The sequence below is a fragment of the Anoplopoma fimbria genome, chromosome 19, assembly GCF_027596085.1.
Source record: "Anoplopoma fimbria isolate UVic2021 breed Golden Eagle Sablefish chromosome 19, Afim_UVic_2022, whole genome shotgun sequence".
Taxonomy (NCBI): Eukaryota; Metazoa; Chordata; class Actinopteri; order Perciformes; family Anoplopomatidae; genus Anoplopoma; species Anoplopoma fimbria.
In genome coordinates, this window is record NC_072467.1 from 14,000,787 (window position 1) to 14,013,785 (window position 12,999).

At 39.3% G+C, this 12,999-nt stretch overlaps 1 protein-coding gene across 1 annotated transcript in view; it reads left to right on the forward strand.

Moving 5' to 3' along the window:
* LOC129108670 (cytosolic carboxypeptidase 4) overlaps window positions 1–12,999 on the forward strand; it is a 132,592-nt gene that overhangs the window by 21,982 nt on the left and 97,611 nt on the right. Inside the window, exons 5-7 of the mRNA XM_054620550.1 lie at window positions 128–274; window positions 1,581–1,712; window positions 3,779–3,872. Of these exons, the coding sequence (XP_054476525.1) occupies window positions 128–274; window positions 1,581–1,712; window positions 3,779–3,872 (373 nt within the window). The remainder of the gene's footprint in view (window positions 1–127; window positions 275–1,580; window positions 1,713–3,778; window positions 3,873–12,999) is intronic.

Genomic DNA, 12,999 nt, shown 5'->3' on the forward strand with positions numbered 1-12,999 from the left:
CATACTTCCCTTTAATTCCAACTGGTTTTCTCTGCCCAACAAAGCATTTTTTTTGTTTGCAGTTGTTTTTTTTCTGTGGAATTCTTTTTAGCATGGGACACACTGGTATACATCTCTATTTATTCAGGTACAGATCGTCGGATCCATTACATGATCAGTAAAGGTGGTAGCGAGGCCTTGCTCACTGCTCTGGTCAACACTGGCCGCAGTTTCAGCCCCAACTACACCATCCTGCTACCGCTGCTTCACCTGCTGGCTAAAGTTGGACACAGAGGTGAGGATGGATGAAAAGATGAATAGTAAAAAAGGTTATGGTGATTGATAAAAAAACAAATGTTTGACACTTTCAGCAAATCTTCAGTTACACCAGAGCCACGTTTCTTATAAAGGTGACCTAATTAGCCTGAACCGGACAAGCTGATTAGATGGCATACTGTAACCACTGGCATATTTTTGCTTAGTCAGCAGGGAATTGCCTCGCCTTATTTTTTTATCCATCCAAATTAGGCTCTATGATCCCTAAGCACCATCCTTAGCCCATTTTAAAGTCTGTCTTTAACTTTTTGAGATAAACAGTATCCGATAACCGTCAGGCTGGCTAGTACTTGTTGCCTTTGTTTTGTTGGGTTGGATGGTTAAGGCATGAGGACCAAGATTGGTGAGGGTTAGGCTGAGAATATCAGGGTATTCCTCCTCAACCATAGTTGTAAAAAGAAGATTGCAACCGGGAAGTTCTGTTGACTGAGGTACTCGTCATTGCAGCAGAGGATAAGAGAGAAACCTCTAGATTGAAGTCTCCGGCACTCAGTCTTAGGCCAAAAACAAAAGTGTTATCATTTACTCTAATCTGTCTTTTAATGCCTACATCCATGTTGTAAACAAAACTGCATTTGTATCTCAAAAAAGATAGACTAAGTGCGTCAGTTCCTCTCCAAAGCCATATTTGATTTGTTTAAAAATAACTAAATACTCTCGCTACCGACTACTAAAACATACATTGCATTAAGATATGCACCCACTAGAGCCCTCTGGTCCTCTGGTAGTTGTCTCTTACTTGTTTCTGGATCCGGTGCAAGACCCACAGCAAGGCTGCTTCTTGCCATTATGGTCCCAGCTTATGGGAAGGCCTGCTAGAGGATGTAAGGGTAGCAGAGAGTGTAAATATATTCAAAAGAAAACTCAAAACACACTTTTTTAGTCTGGCTTTTACCTTATTACTGATTCATTATACTATACTTTATTTCACTAATTTAAATGTATATTCTTTTAAATGCTTTTATATATTAAACTTGTGTTCTTTTTAATATGTAATGACTATTGCCATATATTTCAATAGGTAATTAGTATCAGAATATTTTTTTAAAGTAACCCTCCCAATCCTACATTTCTGAAAATATGTGTGGTCGTGGTAGTAATTCACTAGTAGTTCACTTGATCCAGCTCATGTGAGTGTGAGCTGGATCAGTGAGTCAAAGAATGATCAATATTGAGCTCCTAAACTACAATATATGCTGTCTACACATTTGGTTACTCTGTCTACACATTCATGAATACATTCAATGTGTGTGTCTTTTCTGCAGACCGGCGTATAGGTGTGAAGGCAGAGGACGCTGGAGCTGCGCTGCTGACTCTGAATCTGCTCAGACACAACGTCAAACATGCCAGGAGGGCCGCAGCCTGTCTCTGGGTGATCCAAGTATTCTCTTCATCAGGTAGGCATGCACGCATAACTTTTTCCCAAATAGGACACAGCTCTCGTCCACAACTGGACAAGCCTTCCCCAATTCACCGGTCTTTAATCTCAAATGTGTCCCAAAAAGGTAGCCAAAGTAAGGAACGCAAACACACACACTAATTTTGTTACTTCTATCTTTGTGAGGACCATCTACCACACTATTCATTCCCTATCCCCTAAACCTGACCTTTTCCCAAGGCTAAGCTGAACCTCGAAACCAAGTCTTACCTTCAAGAGGCCTTTGAAGAAGAGAGGATAGGCCAAAATGTCCTTATTTCTAAAAATGTCCTCACTTTGTGGTTAACACCTTGTTCTGGTCCTTATTATGGAGCAAGTACAAGAACACACACACACACACACACACACACACACACACACACACACACACACACACACACACACACACACACACACACACACACACACACACACACACACACACACACACACACACACAGGGCTCTCACTGATCAATTGATACGTATGAATGTGTGAGCAACAGATAGGATTTATGGTTGGCTTTTACGAAACACACGTTACTCCCCCGTTTATCTTCACTGTCTCAGTACCTTCAGCTTCCCACATCTTTGTATCAACTATTTATTTTCCTTTACAACATTTCCTATTATCCTTTGTTGCTAATATGATACAGGTGAAGCTGTGTTAACAAAGACTGAACTGATATCGGATACATCAGCAGCTCATCATTGTATAGTAAGCACTCAAGAGTCAATGCAGGCTGACCAGTGTTCAACCACTAGATGTCAGTGAAGTAGCAACAAACCAAAAACAACAACTGTGTGAACAACCCAATGCTGCAGTATTCATAATCTTCAGCCGTATGTGCTTTGAATCTCCTTACACATTCTCATTACTTTATAAGCGACAAGGAGGGTAAAAAACGTGGTTCGAATAAAAAATGTTTTTTGAATCATCTGTTTTAATCAGTTTTTATTTTCAGACATTTCTCCCTTCTGGGAATCGAGAAGTAACCCAAAACTCATGATGAATGAATTCTGTCTTACCTGTGACTTTTAGCTCTTTTCTACACTGTAATGTTGTTCACAGTCTCAGGGGAGCCTCATAGTCAAGCTCCTCTGCTAAGAAGACACATGCAGCCAGCTTTCTGATGCGTTCTACACCTGGAATGGTTGTGTCATTTATCAAACAGGCTCAGCAGCCTGGAAGCAAAGTTGGTCTGAGGAGCAGGTGCAAATAGCTATAGGTGCATAGGAAGGGATAAGGTTCATACTTTGATATTACTGGTCGCTCTCACCAGTTGGTGCATGAATGAAATGACAATTTTTAAGTTATTTCTCCTACATAAGAACACTTTTTACATATCATTTGTCCACCATGTAGTCTGCCCCAACTGCACTCTAAACACATCCGCATTAATATGCTACGCTCTAAACAAGTGATGTGTAAGAGTGATTGCTTATGGTGGTTAGGGTTATTAAAGGGACAGGACGTGTTTTCCTGTTACATTTTTTTCAATGCGTTTTTAACTTACTTTACATTTTTATTTTAATCCCAATCATGATGCTTTTTTCCTAAACCTAACAAAGTGGTTTTGTTGCCAAGACCTAACTCTGGTCGTAGTAATAGCCTAAACATAACCGGGACAGTTTCATGGTAAAGACGTAGCGTTAAATGACCCGCTACAAGTTCTTTCGTAAACATAAACCCTATATGATTGTGTTACTTGCACCATTGGAGTTGTAATATGGTAGATTGTAAGAGCAAAGACTTAATGTATTAAATGGAAAAATATTAGAATCTAGACTTTTAATAGAGCAGTAGACTAGCCGAAGTGGGCAAAAAGAAGATATAGTCTAGTATTTGGTTACATATGAGTGTCAACTTGGCCATACTTTTATGGTTGATGTTTTCATGAGCCCATAAAAAGAACTTCACGAATTTATAATTTATTGATAATTCAAAACTCATTCATTTTGATTTATTTTAAAACATAAAGCATTACACTATACTTTTTTACTTTTTGCATTCATGTTTTCAATTTGTCACATGTTTTCTTTACAGTTTCTACAGCAAACCTAATAGGAGCAAACCATGGACTGGATGTTATCTACCGCCTCATCCCCCACTATACCACCCAACATCTGCACGCAATCAAGTACGTATACCCAGGCTTTCGGCATTTGATACTGATACCCTTACATCCCTGGATCTCTTGGTGACTTATGCCAGTACAGGAGAACTTGTCTAAAGAAAGTGGTCACAAACAGTCCCTAGATACTACTGACTTATAGACCGATACCTCCTGCGACCCTGTGTCCTCATATGCCAACATTCAATTTTGGGTTTGCAACACCTCATGCTTAATTTTGCTTAACTTAGACTTGTTGTGCGTAGACACTTTATGTGTGCCATCCATAGGTAGCAAAAGCAAGATGGTGGGCATTTCAACCAAGTTGTTCCACGGTTGATCCCGAGACAAGAGTGGACAAGGCACAAATCCTCGTCAAATTTTAGGGTTGTTTATTTATGCAGTAACGTTTGTAGTTTAATATTGAATACAAATTTGTCAAATTTTAACAAGTAGTACCTGGTAATCAGGAAGTTCTTGTTCAAAGATATCTGTAATTTATTTTTAAACTTTATTTGGAGTATGTAGCACAAAAAATTCATAGAGTCCCAAACCTTGAACAATTACATTGTTTGCAATTTTGTGCCTGCACAGCACTGTTCAGGTATTAAAATAAAAAGTTTTATACTTTGTTACACCTTGGAGACATTATTGCATTATACAGTAAAATTAAAATAGCTAGGGGATATTAAAAATACCGAACAAAAGATTGGGTGCCGGGAGGTTGACAACAGTACAGAACAAAATGATCACTTAGTCATCACCTCCAAGCGAGCCTCCCAGCCAAAGCTCGAAAGTGTCAGCTAATGTGTAAATGAGTGACAGTCGACGGGGGTTATGGCCCCTGGCTGACCCACAACATGAAATAAGATCCTTCTCTCAGAACCCACAACCGCACGCAAAGATGGGGAAACTGACATTCAATGACTTGTTGTTTCCAGAGAAGTTTATTTTTAAGTTACTTGAGCTAGAGTTTGCATCTTACTGGCAAGCAAAGGCCGACATGAACAAAAAAAGTTAATTCTAACTAATGACCTCTTCACGTTTTTCACCTTTCATTTGATTTCAAATAGTCAGGTTTCAGATACAAATGTTTGCCTTCAGAAGACAATTTTAGTTTTTCATTTTGATTTCCTCAATTTCATAATTTTGATGATTGTTTCAGGCATTTCACTTAGAGTGTAAACTACAGACTGCAGCTCTGGCTGGTTAGATGAGCCAGGGTCATCTAACATACATAGATACACAGATAAATACATCATGTATCTACGTGGCCTTAAGGTGCCATTCTCATACAAATTCACATCACAAGACACATTTCTTTAAATAACACCATTAAATAAGCCCGGAAGTACAGCAGTTTTTCTATCGTGATGGCCTAATGATTTTGGCTGACCCCCCACGGCTTTCCTCTAGGACCCTGTGTTTTTTCATATTTGCTGTGGATATTGGTTATGCCGACAGGACGTTTTTGCGCAGTATCACATCTAGTGCGCCAAAAATCAATCAAAATGTCCACTGTTATGCAAGAAAAAAAAAAAGAAAATTGGGAACGCAATAGTGAAATTTGCCAGCTTATTTATTGTTGCAAATGCACAATTTCAAGGACAAACATAACATTTAGTTTGCTCCAATACATTTAGGGTTTTAATCTGTAACTTGGCTGGTTTAGTTAGCTGTTAATTATAGTTGTTTGTTGAGCCTTGTCTGTCTAAACTGTTTTCACTTCATCATTTTATTGCATTAGACACTTGTGTGAAATGGTCATAATTATTGCATGAATTCTTGAGTTTGTCCAAGAACATTTTTTGTCAGGTCACAGTGACCTTGAACTTTGAGCAGTTCATCCTTGAGTCCAAGTGGACTCCTGTGCCAGATGTAATGGAATTTCCTCAAGGCAATCCTGAGATATCTTTTTTACAAGAACGGTATGGACTTCAGGTCACAGTGATCTTTGACCACCGAATACAAAATCCGTTTATCCCGAAACCAAAGTGATTCTCGATATATTACAACAATTGAACGTACGTGGGGTCACAGTGAATTAAATCAAATAATTTCATCCGGACACTTATGCTAACGCTAATTTTAAGAAATTCCCTTAAGGAATTTTAATTTTGCGTTCCCAAGGAAGGACAAGACAGCTGGAAAAACATAATGCAAAATAATAAAACCCTTGAAACATAAAATGTTTGTAGACAGTATCTTAAAGGCCACTTGTGAAGCTGCAGACTTCTAGTGTGATGGGATTTGGGCACTACGGAACCCTTGGTCACTGTCTGGTTTATTAAGGACAGATATGTGAAATGGGCACTATCTCCATGCACAAACTGCATGGCAGTATTACAGTTTACAGGGATACATCAACATTACATCCACATATTCTTGGTCTCAACACATCATCATTTCTGCTGAACTTGTGCAAAGACTCCAGCTCCTACTTGCGCCACTGTCCACCTCCTCTTAGCTTGTATATCTACTTCCCATCCGTCTCTGTCAAAACTGATGGTATTTTGGCTGAAATAGCCCAGCATCCTCCAGTATACCCAGCGGAGCATGCCAAGAGCACCGGGAGTACTGGCCTTTCTCCGCCTGGCTCCATCCCAGGCATACCAGCCCCTGATCAGCCACTGGTGAACATGAAACTCCCTGGTGGTGTGAGGGAATCGGATGCTCTGACACAAATTTATAGCCCTCAGGGTCTTCTGTATCATTTTCATGCAGAAGCCAGCTGTTAATTGTCGTAACACAATTAGAAGACTCTGGGATTCCGGATTTCAAAGCCGCCTGGTACTTCGGATAATTTGTCAGAATTGGCAGCTGTGAACTCCTGTGATGTAAGTGGAGCAACGAGGCAGGAGATATGCTATTTCCCCGAAGAGTGAGAGGCAGTTAGACATGTCTGTCACAGTGATTTATCCAATTATAGCTACGATATGGCGACCGTTAGATATGCCGGTTGGCTGCAGTGCACACTTTTAAAGCAGTAAAAGTCAGTCAGTCAGCTGTACAACTAAATCTGTCCATCTTTTCTTAACTGTCAACAGCACTTAATCCCCCAGTCCCTTCTGTTAGACTGCTAGGCACCGCAGAACTTCTTACCATCCTCTTTTAAACTGTTACAGGTTTGAGCCACCCTAGATTACCAAGGAGGTTTTTTACTTTGACAGATTTTGATTCATGAGTAGTTTGCTAAAATATTTAATTTCACTTGTACTGACTCATGATATACTACCCTTAGACTTTTTTTATACTTTTGATATACCTGCTGGTTCCCCAGTAACCTTTTCATTTATTGTTATTATATATATTTTTTTATTTCCTTATTATTTGCATCACAGGGCAAAATGTAGCAGAATTTTCTAATCACAGAGTAAATCACATCTTCAACAGTTCAGGTGTGGTCAATAAATATTCTTCCCCATAATAAATTCTGTTTACCCATTGACCACGGTGAGAAGAGTTTGTCTAGGCCTCTGCAGCTGTCGTGACCTTCCTGAAGTGAAGCAGGGCCGCCAGGCAAGATGTAACGCTGTGTCCAAACATAACATAACTGCATTCAGCAGTAAATCATTTCAGTTATGGAATGGAATGGGAACAGAATTAAGCCGATTGTTTTATTTACAACCACTTACATCAAGCAGGCTAAGAAATTGTGTCTGACACTCTGTTTCATTACCTTGGACTGCGCCACGTACACACACACACACACACACACACACACACACACACACACACACACACACACACACACACACACGCACACACACGGACACTCCCTACAAACTAAAAGAACTGCCCATTATTCTGAAACAACAATGCGATAGTCAAGTGTATCTAGGCTAAATAGTTTCGACTATATTTCTATAGATAAATTAAGCTTAAACAGAATGAAGAAGAAAAGCTAAACATGTTTCGACGATAGGCATGATTTAACCAATCAGATCCAACTATGTAAATTCTTAGTGGGTGACATCCCTAGTATTTTGTTGAGGATAGTACCGTATGTCGCTCACCTTCTATGCATTAATTTGATTAACAAGTTCACTTAAAATCTGAACACAATGCAAAACCAGGTCTGAAGTACAAACAACACTGCTGTACGACTGCATGTGCAAGTTCATTTTTAGACATATGCAGGGGTTAAATTGGGCTGGTGCTGTCCTGGGCTGTGTGAATGTGTGTGTGTGTGTGTGTGTGTGTGTGTGTGTGTGTGTGTGTGTGTGTGTGTGTGTGTGTGTGTGTGTGTGTGTGTGTGTGTGTGTGTGTGTGTGAGAGGGTGACTCACAGTGGGAAGAGCAGAGGAGAAATGGCAGAGCTTACAGGTCCAGGTATAAAAAATAAATAAAAACAAGAAGCAAGGGTAAGAAGTCATATTATGAAATACATAACATTATTACATGGCTCCAAAACAAACTAAAGCTGTAAACAACTCATTTTTTTGTATATATGAAAACTTTCTTAAAGTCACAGAGGAGAGAGAGAGGCAGAAAAACAGCAGCAGCAGATGGAGGAGAGGTAAAACATGCAAACATTACACTGCATGAACTGTATCGGCAAATTCGGCAATTTCGCCATCGCCTTGTTGGATTACGGCAGTCGCCATGTTGTTGGTTTTTTGCAACCACTGAACAGAAGTTACCATTTTTGGAATGCGGAGGAGTGACGTAGAGACGGCGTATACGGCTCTGGTAGCGGCAGTGACATGTCATCCCAGTAAGCCAGCCCTTAAGCATACCCTGCTTTATGGTCTACTACTTTACTAAATGAACATCATGCTGTATTGAAGAAGACTTGAAACTAGAGATTGAGACCATAAACTCATGTTTACAATGTTTACTGAGGTAATAAATCAAGTGAGAAGTAGAGTCATTTTCTCATGGACTTCTATACAATCTGACTTCGTTTTACAACCAGAGGAGTCACTCCCTGCTGGTCAGTCAAGAGAATGCAGGACACTTCAGCATTGGCTTCACTCGGCTGATCTGGAGGTTGCTGCCTGGTGTGAGCCAAGGAAAACCTGCTTAACAGTTCAATACTGTGTCCCTTACTAAGAATTAACATAGTCGAATCTGATATGTACTTACTTGCTTAAAGTTGACTGATTGTAAAATCATGTTGTTTTTTACTTATTGTTGTCTCTTTGTTTAAGCTTTTTGAAACTATACCCAATAAAATAAGTTTGTGTTTTTTTCTGTAATGGCTGGTTTTAGAGAATTGTTCTCAAACTCAAACATTATCTAGGGCTCTGCTGGTTCTACGTTCTTATGAGAGTGCTCTGAATAATACATTTATTAGACTTTGAAACAGTAGCCTTATGTTGTTGTAATTTAGCCTCTCTGAGACTATCGCCAAGAGGCAGGAACGCTAGACACAGATGTACTGAGACGAACTGGCAAAGAACAAAAGGAGCTGGGCTGGTTTATGTGGTGAATGACTGATTTGGAAAGTAGGGACAGGTGAACAGGAGCTGAGGTGACTGCAGAACTAATACAAGACATGTGAAACTAATCAGGGCAGGGCAGAAAATCTTTGGCGGGAAAACACATAAAGGCAGGAAGTAAAGTTATTTGAAAAGAGAGGACAGACAAGTAAAAAAATAAAAATGGAAACACTTAACATGGATATATGAATAAATCAAAATAAAGAAAATCTAACCTCAGGAGCAGGGAGGATTATAATAATGCAAGGATAAAATTAATTATTGTTCTTCCCATCTTTTCCATTCAAGGAACCAATAGATTGCATTTCGTGACTATTTCATTAAGTGCCGAGAGACTGCTATTATCAATCTGTATAACCCATTTGGAAGAACAACAATCTTTCATTTATTCAATCAAATCTCAGCAACTAAATATAATTAAGTATTGTGGTTATCTTTATGTGAATGAGGTCAAAAGAACAACATAGCAAAGAGTATTTATTTTGGGAGTCATAATTCCGGTAGTGGTTGCAGTCTAACCCTAAATATCAATTATATTGTTTGAATGGAAGTGATTTGAATATTCCCGAGATTTGGAGGACTATTAATTGCTATTGATCCCTTCCATAGCTGTAAAGTGCACACAAATGATAACAGTAACACAGTTGTGCACTGGGGCTTTTGAAGATGTGTAGTATTTCCCATCCTCAGTAGACATAGCCCTTGAGGCCCAGAGGTCGTGGCCTCTTGTCACACTTTGGACGCCCTGTTAGTCACACCCTGGCTTACTTGCGAAGAGCTACGCTACACTGGACTGTGTCACATTCTTCATCTCGATATTCACACACACATACAGTTGCAATCAGAAATATTCAACCCCCTCACCTCAAAAGACATTATAGTGATGTGGATGAAAGATAATGACAATAAATGACAAAAAACCTCATTAAACAACAAAAAATATTCATTGATACATATTTGAGTTATTTTGACAACAGAAGTTGACTTAACTTTGAAGTTCAAATGAAAAATGTAACTCTTTTAACACATGTGCATGTGCAGTATTATTCAACCCCCAGCTTCAGTACTTTGTGGCGAATCCTTTAGCTTTTATAACTTCTAACAAATGTTTTTGGTAAGTGCTGACAAGCTTCTTACACCTCTCGATCGGAATCTTTGCCCATTCTTCATGTGCAAAAGCCTCTAGCTTAGTGATGTTTGATGGCTTCTGTGCTGCAACTGCCTTCTTTAAATCCCACCAAAGATTTTCAATCGGATTTAAATCTGGTGACTGAAAAGGCCACTCCAGGACGTTCCAGGATATTTTTCTCAACCTAGCTTTGGTTGACATGGAGGTGTGCTTGGGATTATTGTCTTGCTGGAGAGTCCAATGATCACCAAGGTTTAATTTGCCAACAGAAGGCATCACATTCCTCTTTAAAATGGCCTGGTATTTCTGGGAATCCATGATGTCAGGTACATGATCAAGATTGCCAGTTCCTACCGCAGAAAAACAGCCCCACATCATCAATGACACACCTTCATGCTTGACCGTGGGGATGGTATTCTTCTGGTCATAAGCCTGGCCTTTCGCACGCCAGACATACCGCTGGTCCATATGTCCAAACAGTTCCAGTTTGGTTTCATCAGTCCATAGAACTGTCTTCCAAAACTCTGTAGTCTTATCCAAATTCCTCCTGGCATATTCTAGTCGACTTTTGATGTTCCTTGTGGTCAAGAGTGGAGTGCGTCTTGGAGTCCGGCCATGAAGTACTTGTTTATTCAGTGCACGTCTTATAGTTGCCACTGAAGCACTTGTACCAGCCTTCATCAGGTCATCCTGTAGGTGTCTTGCAGTCACACAGGGGTTTCTCTTAGATGTTCTGACTAAATTGCTAAGGGCCCTTGATGAAATGTTGGGCTTTCTTCCATGGCCAGGCAGGTTTGCTCCCAATGGTGTCTCTTGGAATATTACATTTTTGGGAAATCTTCTTATACCCAAGGCCCTTCAGGTGTGATGAAATAATCTCCTCTCTCAGCTTTTGTGGAAGCTCCTTTGTCTTTCCCATGTTTGCAACTCACCTTGAATACCTTCATGGGTGGGGTTTATATATGCATCACAGCTAAAGCAAATGAAGGATCATTATAGAGTTCCTAAAGGCTTAATTATGTTTCAACTCCACTTTAGGCCATAAAAACTGTCAGACAGCTTTAAAAACAACAATATTATATAGGGGTTGAATAATTGTGACATGGCTATCTTAACAAAATATACTGTTACACACAAATACTACATCATGCATTTTTTGTGTTGATTTTATGTATCACTCAACTCATGAAGAAGTCATCTGAAGCAGAATCTTGCTCTTTGAAAAAACTTTAATTGATAAATCCTTAAAATCTTTGGGGGGTTGAATATTTCTGATTGCAACTGTACATGCAAACACCAACACACAAACACACATGCACAGGCCCTGAGTCTTAATTAAGAATCACTTAATGGTGGATCACCAGGGAGACGCAAGATGAATCAATCTGCTGTCAGACGGCCTCGATCTATACGCCTATGATCAACACCAATACAGATTCTGTATTTCCCAAAGCACCACCACACAGAGAGCATGTAAGGCCAACACTCTGGGCCATGTTAAGACATTTTGTGGTCACTTAGGAAATGTGTGTAGGGGGGGAGAAAGGAAGAAACGAATAAGGGGGAGGGAAGAAGACAGGGTGGAGGATGAGAGGAAGATGGAAAAAGAAAGGAAATGGTAAAGGGAGAAGATGGGATGAAGGAAGGAAAAATTGAAGTAAGTGAAGGAATGTGGGACAAAAGAGGGGATGATCCAAAGTGCTTCCAAATTTTTAACTGAACCCTGACCAACATTTAGTTCTTTCACTTCAGCTTATCTGTCTACCGACCCTTACACTGAATGACCAAAAGAAATAAATGTGTCCAATTCATATCATGATCACACGTAATCTAATTTATCATTGATTGCCATGTGTGTATTCTCAATATGTTTCTGGTCATTTGAGCAGAAAAGAGCCGGAACACTTTCTTAGATATAATTTTAAAAGATAACATTACAGACAGAAACACATTTTCGCTGTGATCAACATGTGTGTTTTATCAATACCAGGAGTTATTTTGTACAAATGTGGAGCGGCTACAGTAGGATTTGACTTATGTTGCTTTCGACTGACGGGGTCGGAGGGTAACACTCGGGTCACAAACTACACTATGAAACTGAATTGTTTCGATAATTCAGATTTTTATTGAATATGTATGACAATGTCCTTGTTAATGTGTAATTGTAAACATATTATTATCCTGTAGAACACTGTAACTGTAGAGGGCGCCAATAAACATCTCTTTCTTTCATCCAGAGAATGACAACTAACAGTGATACCTGACTTGCTTCTATACTGAAAAACTTTAGGATGTGTTTAGCTACTTAATCTTTCAAATGATCATGACTATTACTCATGAAACAATCAACCAGTCTTGTCATTCAAAAGAAAATGACCGCTTGAGGACCGCTGGGTGTAATTTATTTTATATGAACCAGCTTTCCAGGTAAAAAATAGCGGTATGAAGTATCAACAATCACACCAAGTATTATGCTTCTAAAATATGTTATATAAAGTTTGACACATAACACTTCATAACTTGGAGAATATATAGATTTTTCTGGAGTTTTTTCATAATGTGTCCGTTATATTAAGTCCAAG